The sequence below is a fragment of the Chelon labrosus genome (assembly GCF_963514085.1).
Source record: "Chelon labrosus genome assembly, chromosome: 1".
Lineage (NCBI taxonomy): Eukaryota > Metazoa > Chordata > Actinopteri > Mugiliformes > Mugilidae > Chelon > Chelon labrosus.
In genome coordinates, this window is record NC_140337.1 from 24,393,085 (window position 1) to 24,411,346 (window position 18,262).

Here is an 18,262-nt window from a genome sequence, read left to right on the forward strand (position 1 = left end):
TGCTTGCAGCTACGTAGCTTAGCACAGGGGTGTCGAACATGCGTCCCACGCAGGATATAGTCGCAAAATTCTCTGTACTTTTTAAATTAAAGGAGCTGCTTTTCCTAGTTTGTCCACTAGGGGGCAACTTGCAACTTGTTTGTGGCAGTTTAAGGCCAGTGGTGTCAAACATACGGCCCGAAGGCCAAAACCGGTCCACAAGAGGGTCCAATCTGGTCAATCCCACCATGGGATGATTTTGCAAAATGCAGAAATTTACATAGAAGACATTTATTTATTTATTTTTAAATAAAAGCTACTACTGTTCCTAGTTTGTCCACTAGGGGTCGGACTTTTTTTTTTCTTAGTAAGAGTTGCTAACATAACAGCAGATGTTAGAAATTGATGTTATTTTTCTTAAAACGTTTCAGGTTGTGGGCGGCACAGTGGTGTGGTGGTTAGCACTGATGCCTCAGAGCAAGAAGGTTCTGGGTTTGAATCCCTCGGCCGACTGTGTGGAGTTTGCATTTTCTCCCTGCGTCTGCGTGGGTTCTCTCCGGCTTCCTCCCACCGTCCCAAGACATGCTGGTTAGGTTCATTGGTGATTCTAAATTAGCTCTGTGATAGACCTGTCCAGGGTTTACCCCGCCTCTTGTCCCAACCCCCCTTGACCCTCCAGAGGACGAGCAGTTACACAACATGAACAAATAATTGCATACATTTTTATTTCAAGGATTAAACAAATAACATCTCAAGTAGTCAGCTTTTCAACCGTATCCTATTTGTAATTACATTTAAATTCGACACAGAGACATGACAGTAGAATCAATCTTCTGAGATTAATGAAATCTCGCTTTAGAGCAAACAATTCCAGACACATTTATAGACTGCAGTTTTAGGGCCTTAAAAGACCTAGCAGTAAAATCATGAGGGAACCACATATAAACAAAAACAGAGGACAGACTGAAACGTGTTTGTGTGGCGTCACTGAAATAAGGATTTATTTGATTCCTAAAACGAGCTGTCTAGTGTTTGCCGTGTAAATGAATCGTTATCTTCACCCCAGATCAACAACTACAGTCTCGTTTTATCCTCTTAACTGCTCAGTCTAACTTCACTGCTTCATCCTATGGCTTCTTCTCGGCTCCTCCGCGTCCGTAACCTCGGCTTCGTCCCCGGGCTCTGGCTCTTCCTTCCACGACTCTCCTCCTCCTCCTCCTCCTCCGCCGCCGCCGCTGCCCGACTCCGAATTACCGGCCTCTCCCTGCAGCTCCCGGGGTCCGGCGTCCAGGCGGAACAGGGTGGGGACCTGACCCAGGATGGGGTTGTTCTGCTGGAGGCCAGAGATCCACTGGTTGAGGGTGGCCTGGTCTCCCTGGTTGGTCATGCACATGGCATACACCGGACCCTCGTCCACTGGATGAACGCACAGACAAACATCTGATTAACGGACTGAACGTGAAGGTGAAGCTAAGAGCGCCGCTAAGAAAACGTCTTACGGTCTTCAACGTCGAAAGATTCGTCCTCCCCGAGGTCACGGTCCAGATCCAGTTCAAGCTTCAGAGGGTACTCAAAGCACCTCTCTGGATCGTATGGCTCCTCTATCTGTGGGACGCAAACAGAAACAACTCAGTCAGAGACAAGTAAGATTCACTCTGTGGGACTTAAAGGGGAATTACAGTTTTTTACAACCTGGACCTTATTTCTGGCATAAAATACGATTGTTTACTCACCCATATAACTTTGGTGTAATTTGGAGTCGTTCAGGAGTTATTTAGATCCGTGTATATCCATATAGTGGGAGTGAATGGGGCACCGAAACGCAACCTCTAAATAACGCATTATCTGCCGCAAAACTTGTTAATTTCAACAATATTTTGTGATGATACGCTAGTGCTATTCCCCGTTGAGTCCAGAGTTTTTCGTGGCAGATAATGCGTTATTGAGAGGCTGCGTTTCGGTGCCCCATTCACTCCCACTATATGGATATACGCGGAGGTCCACTGGATCTAAATATCTTCCAAACTACTCCAAATTACACCAAAGTTATATGGGTGAGTAAACGATCGTATTTTATGCCAGAAATAAGGTCCAGGTTGTAAAAAAACGGTAGTTCCCCTTTAAGACTCATTTAAAGTACGGTACCTTTAAGGTACGTAGCCTACGTAGCCGGTAAAAGCCATTTATACTTGTGCGCTCGTCAGTCTGGCTCGCTCTGTAACAACACCTCCCAAACACTAGTCGGCGCTGTGTCTTTTTTGCTGTTCGGGTTAATTTTTGTTTCTACTTCCTACTTCACTTACAACAATAGCGACTTAAAGACGAGTCGTACAAATGTTTGTATCTCTGAACCTCCTCAGTTAACCTTTCCTCCATGTGTTCCATCTTTATTGATCCGAAACGACCGACTCGAAAATTACGGAGATAGAGAAGCAGCCGGAAATACTAAAGAGGAAATACGCTAATACCAAGAGGACCAATCACAGCTCTTGTGGTCTGCATCGCATGGCTCCTTCACCATCTTTGCAATTTTCATATCAATTTTCCTGCAGTATTTCAAATGAGCCTTTAGGATCCGTAGCTACGGCGTCAAATTGATGCAGAAGCCTAAACCGCCTCTTAGGGACGTCCCTATCGTATCGGTAGAGATCGTTTTTAAGGCTTCAGCCAAGATCTTTTATAGTAATTTGTTTAAGGTCTGCTATAAACCGAAACCATGTCCTTGTAGCGTCAAAACTTCTTCTTCTTCAGTATATCTTAGTAAAACAATACGACTGCAGACTGATCATGAATCCCTAGACACATCATGGTCAGCCCGCATGGGGCAGATGCTGAGTTCTGTTTGGTTCTATTAAGTTTCTTAATCGCACTCTTTACAGAATCACGAACTTGCAGCTAAATCCGAGCGAGCGTGGCGATTCAAACCACAAGTCGACCGCGGAGGTCGGTCAAGAGCGTTTCAAACCCACCCGCTCCTCAGGCGGCGTGGGGTCGGCTCTGAGGATGTAGTAGTACACGCATGTCTTCCTCAGCCACAGAGGGAAGGGACCCTCCACAAACACCGGCCTCTTCGGGTTATGCTTGGCCAGCAGCTCCATCTGGCTGGGGCTCTGGATGCCTGGTGGCCAGACAAGGAAAGAGAAGAAACACAGTGAGTACTGCTATCTGCTGTTGTTCTGACAGTTGACGCGTTTATGCATCATGTGTCGGACTAAACCCGAGCCAGAGCAAAAAAAAACTCTTGGTGACAGTTTTCTGATACGATGAAACGCACATAGTTCTGTGATTAGTGGGATTCTTGCCGTTTAAACCACTGTACACATTAAAAAACATAATGCTTCCTCACCTACAATATGTGGGAACGTGACCTCTGTGCCGTTCTCTGTAATATCTGTGCACGGCATCTAGAAGGAAAATGAGCAGATGTTATTTTTGGCAAAGGTAAAAGAGAAGAAATAAAACATCTGGGATCTTTTTCCTCAGGGGAGAAAACCTTAGCTTCTTCTCAGCTTTGGCAGTTTGATGCAGAATGATTAAAAAAAAATACTTGTTCGGGACGTCCCTGGTGGTAGCTAGCATAGACTGTATATAAATATGGACTACACGTCTCCACTTCCTCTCATTGACCAAACTGATGCTATTTTCTCGGGGATACGGGCAGCGCCATCTTGCGAGTTTGGAGCCAGAGTCCTATCAGTTCGGTCCGAGAGTGGAGCCATGTGGAGCCGAGATATCGATGCCCCGCCCACATTTCCTCCAGACTCAGACTGGTAGTCGCCATTATGTCACATCCTGTTTCTATAGCGTCAAATAGCTAACTAAAACTAAACTTATCCAAAAAGTTATCTAAAATGTTAGAAACCATCCTTGAAAAACGACTGTTTGACGTGTATTTTAGTGTTTTAGTTTAGCCAAAGTCCCGCCCACTAACATGGAGGGGGCGGAGCTTATGACCTATACTGCAGCCAGCCACCAGGGGGAGCTCTACTTGCTTTGACCTCACGAGCTACAGCTGTACCTGGTGGACGGTGACTTTAGCGTCCAGGTCGTTGGCGATGCGAGTCAGGCTGAAGCGAGCGAGGTCCACTGGGTCTTCGGGCAGCTGGTGTGGGACGGGGAAGGGGTTCGCGTGCTTGAACTTGGGGAACCAGTACATGATGCGCTGGAACTTCCTCATGGGGTGGCCCTTCTCTCCAAAGATCTGGACCAGCAGGACTTTGGTCTCCATGTTGGGCATGATTCCTGAAGGACGTGGAATAAATAAATGTCCATTATTTTATTTTATTATTTTTTTTTTAATGCATCAAGATGTTTTTATGCGATATAATATAATCAGCTCACGTTCTCACCGTAGTTCTCCATCTGCTCCAGCACCTCCACGCCACACTCCTGCTGTCGGGGATAGTGGTTGAACATTCGCTGGATGTAGTTCCTGGGCACAAACACTTCTTTGGGGAAGACGTCCAGCAGCTTGTTGTAGACGGAGAGGTCCCGCTCCACGCCGAACTCGGGCATCTTCTTCAGGGCGGCGTAGATGAACTCCACGTGACCCCTCCGCCTTATGTCCTTCTTGTTGAAGACCTCGATCACCTTGTTAAACGTGGCCTTGGTTTTGACATCTCTCGCCACCCTCTCGAACAAGTCGTCTTGGGCGACCAGAGAGTCGTCCTTGTTCTTGTCTTCGTTGCCAATGAACCGCGCGGGTCTGGGCTCATCCTTGGCGAGCGAGGTGCTGCCATGGAGATGCCTCAACACCTACAGGTGACGGAGCACGTCATACCAGGAGATGCACGAGTGTTAGCGTTTTTAACGTGTCTTATAGTTTGGCTATTTTCTCTCACATTTCAGACTGAAATTAAAAGAAATGTCCCCGTTTCCAGACTAGTTCCACTCCATGTTGACAGCGCACCACTTAATCGCGTCACCCAGGAAATATCAGCCCCTTTGCGTTCGTTTACCGTAACTCTTTGAATAAAGACGAAACAACGTGGGGACAAAGTCGACTGTCTCTAATAAAACTTCTTCGCAAAAATACATATTGTTTATTTACCCTTCTAAAACCTCAGGATGTCACGCAGGAAATACCAGAGTATTCTGATGCGAAATTTCAGAATAAAAGCCTATTAAAGTGTCTTATAGTTCTGCTATTAACCCTTACATTTCAGGTTGTAATCAAAAGAAAAGGAATACCCTGTTTCCACGGACTAATTCCACTCCATACTGATCAGGCTATTGTGATTTTGGGAAATTGAGAAATTATTTAAAGATCTGAGACGTTTTTTAATGGAGTTTTATTCTGAAATTCCACATCAAAATAAAAGTCTGCTATGTCCTGGGTGACATCCTGAGGGGTCTTCTCTGGTACAATACTTTGACAAAGGAAATATTAACTTCTGGATTCAGCTTTGACGTAGGAGACAGAATCTACTTTGTTTCGTCTTTATTCAAAGGATTACGGTAAACGAATGCAAAGGGACCGATGTCTCCTGGGTGACACGCTGAAGTGGTGCAGTATGAAGTGAAATTAGGACGTGGTGACAGGGATTTTTATTTATAATTTCAATCTGAAATGTTAAGGATAATAGCCAAACTATAAAACGCTTTATTGGACTTTTATTCTGAAATATTACATCAGAATAACCTGGTATTTCCTGTGTGAAATCCTGAGTGTGAAGTGGAATTAGTGCGTGGAAACAGGGAGTTTGTGTCTGAATTGAATATGAAATGGTTTGGAAAACGATCTACAATCAAAGACGTTTAAATTGGGGGTTTTATTTTGAAATTCCACATCAGAACAGTCTGCTGTCTCCTGTGTGACATCCTGAGTGTTTGTGTAATATCAGAGTAAAGTGGAATTATTCTGGGGGCTTGTCTCTGAAGTCAATCTGAAATGCTTCGGAGGAAAATATCTAAAATCTGAGACGCTTTAATTTGGGTTTTATTTTGAAATTCCACATCAGAAGCTGAAGCTGCTGATGTGGAAACAGTCTGTTAATGATGTTAATAACACATTAATGGAGCATTAATGGAGTCTGTGAGCTCCATGAGCAGAGTAGAAGCTTTACCTGGTACTGTGGGTGGTGGTGGTGGAGCAGGCTGGGTTTACTGAGGGGGGCTGTCCGGAGCTCGTAGCGGGCAGCAGGACACCCTGTCCGGCCCAGCAGCCGCAGGAGGCAGCGGGTACATCTCATTGTCCGCCCATCTATCCGCCTGAGCTCCAGCGACAATGACATTATTCAGAAATGTTAAATTCGTGAACGGTACAGCCTTAAACGTGTATAAATATATACATATATATATTATAACAAGTAAAAACACACATTAAAAGGAAAGATGTTTGTATAATGTTTTGTAACAGGGTGAGTTAAGGTAAAAACATCTTATTTTTCTTTAATATTCTTATTTTTTCCAGTTATTCAGTTTAATTAATTACATAAATGACACAAAAATAAAAGTGACTATATAAATACCCACCAATAATATCAGAATGAAAACCGTTGGTCGTTGGTCTCCTTCAGAAAACGCTTCTCACGGACGCCGCCATCTTGGAAAGCCGGCGGAGGAGCCCTGGTCCTGCACTCATTTCCTTCCCCCCAGAAACACCACAAACAAACACACAAGTGTTCCGGAGACTCCTCAACCCTGTACAGAGAACACCAGAGAGACTACAAATCAAATTTTAAAGATCAAAACTCTTCCCACTATCGTTAAAAATAACAAAAATGATAGAATTTGTATTTATTTATTTATTTATTTTGATTAACATATTTAAATAATCTGAACCTCCTCGCCTCACCTGAAGCTAAATAAACTCATGTTAAGATATTTAGCCAAGTTTCTTAGACAAAGGTTTAATCTTCCCAACAAAAGTAATTGTGTATTTTGTGATTCTGAAATAGAAACTTTCTGTTTATTTATTTTAATTTTATTGTGAATATTTAAAATCCTTTTTGGGATTTTTATTTTTCTCCAAAACTGGATATCTCACCAAAGATAAATTATGACTCCATTAAGTTGTTTTGTGTTTTTATGATTAAGATATTGTAGTTTTAAGAAATAACTTAAATGTGTATGTGTGTATAATAATATATGTTCAGCCTTAAATGTTTTGATTCCTGACTAGACCTTGGTGTATTTTTCTTTTTCTAACCTCTTTTGTTTTCCTCTGTTTTAAAATATTTTCTCTTATGCAGTCATGCTCTGTCTGGTTTAATCTTTCTGTAAAAGTTTTTAATTCTAAATTTTAATTGTTGCTTGTTTTTGTGGAGGAAAACAATAACATTGTTCATGTTCTTTTAACGGATTACAGCTGTTTAACTAAACGTGTTAAAGTTAAATAAAGCCTTTAAAACTTGTCTTTCTTCACCTGGTGTGCGCTGCACAATCCCTCCGCGTGGTGGTGATAAATTCCTTCCAATAAACTCCAGGTGTCAGGCGCCTCTCTTAAAGTTTTGTTCTTAATTCCGCGTTGAATTCTTCTGGTACGATACATCCAGACGCTCTTTGACGAGTCCCAGTGGTAGGAAATAAAAACTTTCGGAGAGAGTTCAAGGATTCAGCTTTGACGCAGCAGCTGTCATCTCAGATTGAGGGGAAAATCAGTCAACTACCTTGTTTCGTCTTTATTCAGAGTTACGGTAAACGCATTCAGAGGTCCTTATATTTCCTGGGTCACATGTTGAAGTGGTTCACTATCAGTATAGAGTGGAATTAGTCTGTGGAAAGAGGGATTTCTCTTTTAAAATGTAATGTAAGAGAAATTATCAACCTATAACACACTTTAACAGGCTTTTATTCTGAAATATTCAGAATATTCTTGTATTTCCTGCTCAAAATCCTGTGTGAAGTAGAATTAGTGTGTGGAAACAGTGATTTTTTTTCTCTAAATTGAAATGGTTTGGAAAATATCTACATTCGAAGATGTTTAATTTGGGGTTTTATTCTGAAATTCTACATCAGGATATTCTGACATTTCCTGTCTGAAATCCTAGGGTTGTGTACCATGTGTGTGAATCTGTGTGAAGAGGAATTAGTCTGTGGAAACAGCAAGTTTCCTTTAGATGTTAAGTTTTTTCTAAAATATTATCGAGTAATTTGAAACAGACCAAGATTTGTATAATTTGTTTTATTGTAATTCAATATATAATTAGTTATTTATTCATACACTCTCATTAGCTTCTTATTCGTTCATCATTTACTGATTGACAGTGAACGATTTTATAGTGGCTCTTATTTTGAAGGGCTGTTGTTACCGTAATACTTCTAATAGGACGCAGCAACAAAATAAATCTCAGTTATCTTTGCGCAGTTTCTTCCGAGAATGCAATAAAGTTAACAGCGACAGGGAACTAAACTTCCGGAAGCTACTTTCAATCTTTTATCTGGTGACGTGTTTTTTTATTTTCACTTTGTTTCGTTAATGTTTTTAATCGCATAGTTGTTGTTTTTTTTACACTATTAGGACAAGTTTCTGATTATATTTTTGGTGGGTGCTGCTTTATTGAGAGGAAAACTCCGACTTCCGGTTTTGTCACTACTACTCGTGCATTGACAGCGCAGTCCCCCCACAGTGTGACACTCCTCTCTCAGCATGGAGTACACACCTTAGTGCGGCGGACTCACCTTCTACACAAACGCACAGCTTCTAAGTTTTGGATTATGGACTCCTCCACTAACAGTCTGGGTGAGTAAATAACCGCAAAACCTTTTTATTTATTTATTTTCTTTTTTGTTTCTTTCTGACAACAATAGCTTTATGGAAACGTGACTCAGTGTGACTTCGGAAATGCCGCTCACATCGTTAAGACGAGAACACATTTCATAAACTCTAACTTAAAAAACAAAAAGAAATAAAACAAGATGTAAGTCTGGCAAACACATAGAAGACACCATTTTACAAAAAAAAAAAAGTCAAACTTTCAGATTGTGCTGTAGAGTCTTTTAATAAGCAAATATATATATAAAAAAATATAAATAAATACAGTTGTTTTTTTTTCATTGCGCATCTTTTCGGTATATTTTGATGGAGGAAGGCGGCGGGAATCTGAAGCGAGCAGCTGCAAAAACAGCGAAAAAGTGAGTTCAGCTGCGATAGAGGCGCTTTCCTGCACCGCTCCGAGCAGCAGGATGGCGCATGGAAGCGTTTTGACAGCGTCCCAATGCTTTTTTTTTTTTTTTTTATCCAGCCACTGGGAAAGGCTGCAGATGCAGATAGCGATATGGCGCAGGAACGCGGCAGCTGCTGCGGTGCGTGATGTAGCCTATAGGTGTGCGGAACTCGAGGCATATCCTGGTGTGTTGGTAAACAGAAACTGTTGCACACATAATCCTCCCTGCTTTGCGAGTGTTTAGGCCTGACAGCTGCCCTCTTTTTTTTATTATTATTATTTTGGCTCGCAGGTTCAAGTCAGATGTGACTTGGCTTGGCTGCACCCTTTATTTTGCTCTGTGAAGTAATGTGTTGCTCATAATTCGCATGATGTCATGTCTTAAATGTTTCAGCAGATCAACCGACTGAAAACAAAACAAGAGAGCGCATGATATTCTCCCACACAGCAGCTTAACTGGAAACACACCTTCCTCTCCAAGTCAGGCTTCGCAGCAACAATCCACTGCTTCACACAAAGCTCCACCCGTCCTGCCCCCACAAACACTCCGAGTGCTGAGCCGAACCACCGCTGTTGCACAATGCTGCTGTTGTTGCACATCTGTAGGCCCTGCCGTCCCCACCGCGTGTGCTGATGTTGTGTTTGCTTGTCTTGTAAAGAAGTGGCGGGTTGAGGGGGTGAGGTGCAACGAGGTCACTGGGGAACGGTGAATGTCATACGGGTGGTGTTCAGACGCAGGGAGCTGTTAAGTGTACAGATACAGTGTTGATGTCAGTGCTTGGTTGAGGTGAAGGCTAAATTGGCCTTGGAAGCGGCATGCTGAGACCGGGTTCTGCATCTGATCTGATCTTGTCTCCCTAGTCTGCTGACTGGCTATCATGAGTTAGATGATCAGTGCTGTGGTTGCTGATAACAAGAAAATATCCAGTGATTCTATCTACGCGTGGAGACGTTCGTGTGCAAAATGTCAAACTGTGCAAAAAAAACAAAAGTATTCAGCACTGTTTTTTAAACCGAAATGTCAATTACAGTCAGAGAAACTCATTGGAGAATGGACGTGGGCCTTCTGAGGGTGTCCTGTGGTGTCTGGCAACAGGATATTGTTGGGGGGGGCTTTGAGGGAAGGGGCCTCTGTGGATCATCCCAAAGATACTTGATCAGTTTGGGATCTAGTGAATTTGGATCCCAGGTCAACACCTTGTGCTGTTCTTCATGTTTTTTTGAGTTGTTCCTAAAGCGTTTTTGCCACCACCTAGAGCAGACCAGAACAGGCACCCCCACCCTGGTGGGGGTGCCTGTTCTGGTCTAGGTGGGTGGTTCTGGTCTAGGTGGGTGCTACATGTCTAAGTAGTTGCTACATGTCTAAGTAACATCCACACCAATGAATGCCAGGTCCAAATGTCTACCAGCAGAACATTGAATTGTCACAAGATGGTTTAAGTGTTATTCACTTCTCCTGGTCATAATGTTGTGCCTGAGCGGTGTACATGCACTATACAGTGAGTGCAGACTTGTAATATGATAAAGCGACCCCCTTCCCTTCCCCCCATATGAGCAAACTCATAAGTAATAAACAACAAATACAAGAAAACCCACAACAAAAACAACCACCACATACCAGCTAAATATCTTGTTGTAATTATCTTCTCGTAATTGTGTCGTCGGGTCTGTTCACATGTTTCTTGACTGTTCCCTTGACAATCAGCATGTTCTGAAAATCTGAGACGTACAGGTCTATTCTCATGCCGTCAGAGAGGACTGAAAACCGTCCCTAAAATTGTTTTTATAGATGATCGAGCATGTAATGTTTGCATACATGACTCATTGACTTTGAGCAGCTTCACGGGCAGGTGTGAGATATTCCTTTTGTTATTTCTTCACCAGATGAGCAGGTAAAATGTTTGCGTTGGGATAACCGTTTCCTGGGAACCTACAACTTTTCTTTAAATGAGGTCATAGAGATTAAGACACTGGTGAGCTCAGCAAAGTCAGAAAGAAAAGGCCCGGACTTCCACGGTAAAGCAACAGTCCTTTTCCAGCACCCAGCCGACCATGTGAAGTGAAGAACCCTCTCCAGGAGGTAGGCGTGTCATTATCTGAGTCTACCATGGAGGGAAGTCTTCACGAGAGAAAATAAAGAGGGTTCGCCACGAGGTGCAGACCGTTCATGAGCTCCGAGAATAGAAAGACCAAATTAGACATTGCCAAAAATTGCATACGGGTTCTGGCACAGCGTTCTAGATGAGATCAACCTGAGCAGCCAGGGTGAAGGAAAGAAGCACTTCATGTATTATGGTGGTAAAATATCCAGTGTTAAACCAGATAGTACGTACCAACAATTAAGGATGTCCCGATCAAGTTCTATTTTGCCGATCTTTTAAATATTCAGTATCGGCAGAAACGAGTTCGGATCTTAAAGGGGAACTACCGTTTTTTACAACGTGGACCTTATTTCTGGCATAAAATACGGACGTTTACTCACCCATATAACTTTGGTTTAATTTGTAGTCAATCGGGAGATATTTATATCTGCGTATATTCATATAGTGGGAGTGACTGGGGCACCGAAACCTCTAAAAAACGCATTATCTGAAACTCGTTCATTTCACCAATATTTCGTTATGATACGCTAATGCTATTCCCCATTGAGTCCGGAGTTACCTGTTGTCATCATCCGGGATCTGTAGATTGACCTACTAGCGTATCATAACGAAATATTGGTGAAATGAATGAGTTTCGTGGCAGATAATGCGTTATTTAGAGGCTGTGTTTCGGTGCCCCAATCACTCCCACTATATGGATACACACAGATCTAAATATCTCCTGATTGACTACAAATGACACCAAAGTTATATGGGTGAGTAAACGATCGTATTTTATGCCAGAAATAAGGTCCAGGTTGTAAAAAAAAAGGTAGTTCCCCTTTAAATAAATGATTGGAACTTGGAGATGTTAATGTAGTGTGGAGAGGGTAGCTCGTACCTTGTGTTCTCTACTCCAGAAATGTTCTGGTCATCCAACGCTGCCGTAAACTCCCTAACCCTCTCTGGAAGGTTAACGCTTAACGTCGTCCCTTCTTCTAAACACAGCGTTCAGCGGCCCGAATCAAGGCGTTAGTACTGAATGACGATCACGTACTACCGCCTCACCAAACATCCACATTGCACAATGATAATGATTCATTTTCCGGAGTGAAGTACTTCTACGCAGCAGACATGTTTAGTCACGTGCTCTTGCTTTCTCTTCTTCTTCTTCTTTGTTTTTTTTGGAAGCTTCGACGCCAACCAACAAAAAGGAATATGATGCTGCAAGGATGTGGTTTTGGTTTATGGCAGACCTAAAGTAAATAACAACTAAAGATGAGGCTTGGCTGCAGCTCAAACCAGATTCAGATCATTTTAAAAATACACAGATCAGCCCAGATACCGATCGGGACATCCCTGCGAACAATTAGACCCGGTTATCGTTGCAAGTTTGCTGCTTTAAGTGTGAGATAACAAGGGCCTTAAAATGGAGTTCTGCAAACTACAATCATCCTTAGCTCCTGCAGGGACACATCCTCCTCCCAGAGATATCAGAAAATAACTCTTTTAAATCTTAACGCAGTGTGTAATACCCTGGGAGTAGCCTTGAATATCCTCTGGCTGCCGAGATTGAGTATATGTGTGGATCTGGGACGTAGGGCAGTGGTGCAGAGATCTGCAGGAAGTTGCATCAGCAGCTATTTCAGAGTTTTTCCCAGAATGGTGTAATACTGCCTCTTTTCAGAAGAGCACACATGCTGTTTTGCTGGAGTCTGGAGTGTAGACGGTAAATTCTCCCCCCGTGGCGTCTCTCCTGGCTCGATATTAAACCTTTAGCACTTTTCTTTTGACACTGAGTGAAATCAGTAATGAGATTATTTACGAATATGAACGGCATAGCTTTGATTCACCGCTGAGCTGGCTGCTTCCACGCTAACTGGTTATGTTTCATATCTCATATCAGTATACTCGTACAGGTAAGAGGGCAGTCTGGTTTAGATCTGACCCTTCCTCCATCCAGGACCTGTACCGGTCCAGGGTCAGGAAGTGGGCTGGTAAAATCTCCACAGACCCCTCACACCCCGGATGTTATCTGTTTAGACTCGTCCCCTCAGGCCGGTGTTACAGAGCACTGTACGCCAAAACCACCCGCCACAAAGTTTCTTCCCCCGGGCTGTCGAACAGTAACTCTGTATTAATTGTATGTAGACAAACTCCTGGATAATAAATAAATATCCGCTCTCATCCTTTATTTTTCGTTTTTGTTTATTTTATGTTCTACAAATGGATCGAGATTTATTTTTTACGCTTATTTAAAGGGGAATTACCGTTTCTTAAAACCTGGACCTTATTTCTGGCATAAAATACGATTGTTTACTCACCCATATAACTTTTGTGTCATTAGTAGTCAATCGGGAGATATTTAGATCTGTGTATATCCATATAGTGGGAGTGACTGGGGCACCGAAACGTAGCCTCTAAATAATGCATTATCTGCCGCGAAACTCATTCATCTCAAACTAGCAACAGCAAATTGCAGGTAAACAAGCCGACCGTCGCAGGTGCGCGAGGCGCTCAGAGATGACATCATCCAGGTCAGAGGTTAGTAGGTCAATCTACTGACCCCGGATGATGATAACAGGTAACTCCGGACTCAACAGGGAATAGCACTAGCGTATTATAACATAATATTGGTGAAATGAACGAGTTTTGCGGCAGATAATGCGTTATTTAGAGGCTGCGTTTCGGTGCCCCATTCACTCCCACTATATGGATATACGCAGATCTAAATATCGTCCGAACGACACCAAATGACACCAAAATTATATGGGTGAGTAAACGATTGTATTCTATGCCAAAAATAAGGTCCAGGTATTAAGTCCTGCGTGTTTTTGTACAAGAGAGCAAAAGTTACCGGAGTCTAATTCCTTGTATGTGCTCACATACTTGGCCAATAAAACTGATTCTGATTCTGACATATTTGGCCAAGGAAGAACGATAAATCTAAAGCAGGGCTGTCAAACTTATTTTAGTTCAGGGGAGCCACATAAAGTCCAGTTTGACCTGAAGGGGGCCGGACCAGTAACACAACAGCGTTTTAACCTATAAATAACGACAATTACGCCAAATGTTTCCTTTTGTTTTAGTGCAAAGAAGAACATTTTGGAAGTAACGGAACTTCAATGACATTTTTTCACTTCTATCCCGTGGGCCAGATTAGACCCTCCGCCGGGCCGCTTTTTGGCCCACAGACTGTATGTTTGACACCTCTGATCTAAGGGATATTTCAGTTTTTCAGACAAAAAGGACACCACAACCGAATCTTCACCTCATTTAAAATACTCATCTGTTTTTGAAGCTTTATATTTTATAATGATCTGAGCCAAGCCCAGTTTGCGAGAGTCTGCACAGTTCGAGGTATGAGGCTCAGCTCGGTCTCGTCTTGTATTTGAACAGGAAACACATCAATTCATCAGTTTTTGGCTACAAAAATCATTGAAATGACATAAATGGATAGATATTCTGATTTATTTTATCATCGCTACTTGCCGCCCATGACTACGTGTCGCTTAAACATGTAGTTGAATTTGCTTGTTTTTTTTACTTTGGGAAAGTTTCTGTGGTTCTTTAGCAACTAACATTTCACGATGTTGATTTCTTTTGATCAGAATTATTCAAATAATGCTCATCAGTAATGTCATGTCTTGCGGGCTGCACTGATTTGTTTTTCAGTAGTTGACAGAATAGATAGATATCGCTATCCAGAGCAAGCGCTGTCTTGCATAGCGTTGCCTGCTGCAGCTCGACGTAACCGTCGGCTCCGTGGCAGCTCGTTGACCTGCTGCCAAAATCCGCGAGCTCGCACATGGACTATCTCCTCTGGCTTTTTCTGACTGTTATTTTTAGACGCTTTTATGCCCTAAGACACCGGTGCCTGTACCAACCACACCGCAGTGAATGTGTGTCTGCTCCAGAGTCTAAATAAAGAAGCTCGAGCGCAAGAAATGTAAATCAGTTGTTTTGTGGCTTCACGTCTCATAGAGGCCTGTGTTGTCTGAAGAAACCGTCGCTTGTTGAGGTGGAGAAATGAAGGGTAAGCTGCTCCAGCTGTTTTCTTGTCTATGGGGCAGACAAGAAACTCTATGGCGCAGATCTTATTTAGATGATGCTCTTGGACGTTTTTTCCAGGTGAGGTGCTCCTGAAACTGTGTCACTGACTACAAGTCAACACAGATATTAAATCGCCTCTAGCCCGCGGCATCACAGGATGCTGGTGGCCGAAGGAGGGGGATGTAAACAGTTGTGCGAGGAAGCAGAGGCTTGGCAGCCGAGGGCGGGGCCTGCGCTGGCTGACTTCCCCATCCACGCACAATTTAACAACCTCATTCCTCACCACTTGTGCACTTCCCATTTGCTCTTCCGTGCCCTAGACCACAGATAAGTCCAATATACACGTTGCCACCCCAGCTCACTGGAGGTAAAGGAGGCGGGATCAGGTTTGGATGATGACTCAGATTAAGTTGGACTTGCCTCAGCTAAAACAAAACCAACATCCTCTATGTAAACTCTTCAGCAATCCAATTAGGGGTTGCACAACTTCAGATATTTTTTAAAGTTGACTCCGACTAGTCTCTGACGACGTTAGTAATAAAAACACAGTAGATTTGGATCTAAAGTCTGTATTCTTGACCTGAATACATACTATGTGCTGCATACAGTGAACTGCAGATATGTATAGCCTGTATAAAAACAGGCAGCACCTCAGCACCATCAGTAGCATTTAATAGTACTACCATTCAGGGTGTTGTTAGATGGGATAGTGTAACTGGGTTGTTTCTCTGAAGACTTTTCTGTGAAGTTGTAAACTGACTGCTGTGGAGAGGATTTGACCCGTTCCTCTGCTAGCGTTAGCGTTAGCCTTTTCAGATGCATTGCAGTAGTTCTTTCGTTGTATTTCAAATCTGACGTGTCACGGTAGGCTTCATCTTTACTGAAGTATTCCCACACACCCGCAACGACCCACTGGGCTCCTCAGCTGCCGATCAGTGCAGCAGTCTGATCGGTTGCACCGAGAGAACGGGAGGCGGATCGGGGGAGGAACCAGGAAGTCGAAAAACCAGTATCGATCTTGGAAGTTCATGCAAGATAAGATGCTCAAAAGCTAACTCGCTAGCTAGTCTCCAGCGTCGTCTATTTACTGTCTGGACGGATAATGTTCAACAGCTGCTGCAGCCGGCGGATAAAAGTTGAAGTGTGGATTTGAAAGGAGCTTAAAGGATAAATGGTTGTGTTTGGTTTGTCCCTGTGCATAACTCCTTTACATTTAACTGCCATCATTTGATCTTTCACAAACAAATGCATTAAGAGCGGCTTAAAGCGACGGATCTGCAGCCCGCGATCTAATGACGATAATACCGTGCACAGCTCAGTCGTAGAAGCCGTGCAGTCGGTCGCACGCATGCAGCGGGGGAAGACAGAATGTTTCTCACAGATGCCTCAACTCTTTCGCTGCGCTTATCAGACGGGGCCTGAGGCGCTGGTTGCAGGGGCGTACAGGATGTCGAGCGGGCGGCGAGGCGTCAGAAATCAAAGAGGAGAGCTGAGCGCAGAGACAGAGAGAGAGAGAGTGAGTGGCTTCCGTAGGTGGTTGAGGTCATTTGTGCAGCAGCTTAAGGTGAGAGGTGGCGGCGAGTGGGTGGACACACACAGAGAAAGAGCGTGTGAAATGAGAGACGATGCATTTTAAAATGCGCCGCATGTAGAAGAAGAAGAAGAAGAAGTTCAGCACAAATTTGGAACAGAGGCAGTAGAACAGATTTACAGTAGCCGAGTTCTTGAAGATACGCGAACTAAAAGAGGAACTCGCTCTAGACTAATTATATCTGCTGCTTCCAATCTTGTGCACCGGCCGGCTGGAGGAGAAGGGTTGCGGGGCGGCTTCCAAAGAAAACTCTGGATCGGTCATAAAGAGAGAGTGACTGTGGATCTGTCAGGCAGCCAGACGCTCACAAGGCCTGGAGTGACCCGGGAGAGAATAAAAAAAAATCAAATAATAGATTTGCGCTCTTAGCTCTGGGCTCAGATTCTGTTTTTAACATGATAAGTTATGTGCAGCTTTTCGTCCTAATTCCACCCAAACTCTCGGAGGCCTTGCGCTCACATGCACGCCGCGTGATTCACCAGTGAAATATGTTTCTGCAGAATTGTTCTGATTCATTTTCCTTCACAACCTGAATCATAGATTTATAATAATAGCATGGCTGCAGGGCGTCACAGTGGCATGGTGGTAAGCGCTGACGCCTCACGGCAAGAAGGTTACGGGTTCGGATCTATCGGCCGACAGGGTCTGTGTGGAATTTGCATGTTCTTTTGGCTCGCCAGAAGGTCTTGCATGAACAGGTGCAAAAAGAAATACTTCAAATGTTAGTGAATTCCTGTCGTATTAGCTAAATAAACACCAGTTTCTTTGTGTATGTAGTAGGTCGTTTGTTCCAGAGAGTGAATGTAATTTACTTTGTTCATGAAGAGATCAGTAGTGGGACAATGTTTTTCCGAAGCCAGGTTTTTGAGATGGTCTTTTTGCTCGCTGCTAAGAAAGTCTTCAAGCGATGACCATCAGGCATTTGTCCCAAGATGGAGAGATAGTAAATGATGCGCTGATGCTAACAACCAAGATGTTCGGAATGATTGTGGACACCGATTTCCAGAAAATAATCAAGATTTCAGCCAAGAGTTGCGTGCCAGCTTGATTTAGTTTCTGTTTTCGGCGTGATGAAATATCATTATCAGGCTTCTTTGTCCTGCAGAAGTCTCTCCAAGTCCAGGAGTTGGTGGAAGACGGACAGATTTTTTACTGTCCAATGAGATGGAAGTCAAGTCGACAAGATAACTAGCAAACAAAGCTAACTGGATACAAGATAACTAGCAAACAAAGCTAACCGGATACAAGATAACTAGCAAACAAAGCTAACCGGATACAAGATAACTAGCAAACAAAGCTAACTGGATAGAAGATACCTAGCAAACAAAGCTAACTGGCTACAAGATACCTAGCAAATAAAGCTAACCGGATACAAGATAACTAGCAAACAAAGCTAACTGGATAAAAGATGACTAGCAAGCAAAGCTAACAGGATACAAGAAAACTAGCAA

At 43.2% G+C, this 18,262-nt stretch overlaps 2 protein-coding genes across 6 annotated transcripts in view; one reads left to right on the forward strand and one right to left on the reverse strand.

The window, feature by feature from the left end:
* Positions 1-1,007: 1,007 nt before the first annotated feature.
* Positions 1,008-6,504, reverse strand: ecsit (ECSIT signaling integrator). Of its 3 annotated transcripts, none has more exons than XM_084556509.1 (8): positions 6,454-6,504; positions 6,045-6,189; positions 4,329-4,734; positions 3,998-4,221; positions 3,326-3,383; positions 2,949-3,097; positions 1,479-1,584; positions 1,008-1,395 (listed from the first exon to the last, which is right to left on the reverse strand). In XM_084556509.1, exons 2-8 carry the CDS (start codon positions 6,168-6,170, stop codon positions 1,094-1,096), a joined length of 1,371 nt encoding a protein of 456 aa, XP_084412635.1. In that variant the 5' UTR covers positions 6,171-6,189; positions 6,454-6,504; the 3' UTR covers positions 1,008-1,093. The 3 variants fall into 3 exon arrangements, with proteins under 3 accessions (XP_084412635.1, XP_084412636.1, XP_084412634.1); XM_084556510.1 differs by having other exon boundaries at positions 6,045-6,194; positions 6,454-6,491; XM_084556508.1 differs by lacking the exon at positions 6,454-6,504 and having other exon boundaries at positions 6,045-6,242.
* A 2,056-nt stretch (positions 6,505-8,560) lies between these two features.
* Positions 8,561-18,262, forward strand: part of eml3 (EMAP like 3) — a 53,049-nt gene continuing 43,347 nt past the window's right edge. For all 3 annotated transcript variants that reach the window (XM_084547151.1, XM_084547153.1, XM_084547154.1), the window contains exon 1: positions 8,561-8,662. In XM_084547151.1, coding sequence (XP_084403277.1) covers positions 8,638-8,662 — 25 coding nt within the window. In that variant the 5' untranslated portion in view covers positions 8,561-8,637. The remainder of the gene's footprint in view (positions 8,663-18,262) is intronic.

Coding starts and splice junctions, on each gene's coding strand:
- ecsit (XM_084556508.1), bottom strand. CDS start 6,212: ATGTCATTGTCGCTGGAGCTCAGGCGGATAGATGGGCGGACAATGAGA. Junction 4,735..6,044: donor ACCACCACCCACAGTACCAG/GTAAAGCTTCTA, acceptor CGTCACCTGTAG/GTGTTGAGGCATCTCCATGG. Junction 3,098..3,325: donor CACGTTCCCACATATTGTAG/GTGAGGAAGCAT, acceptor TCTGGCCACCAG/GCATCCAGAGCCCCAGCCAG.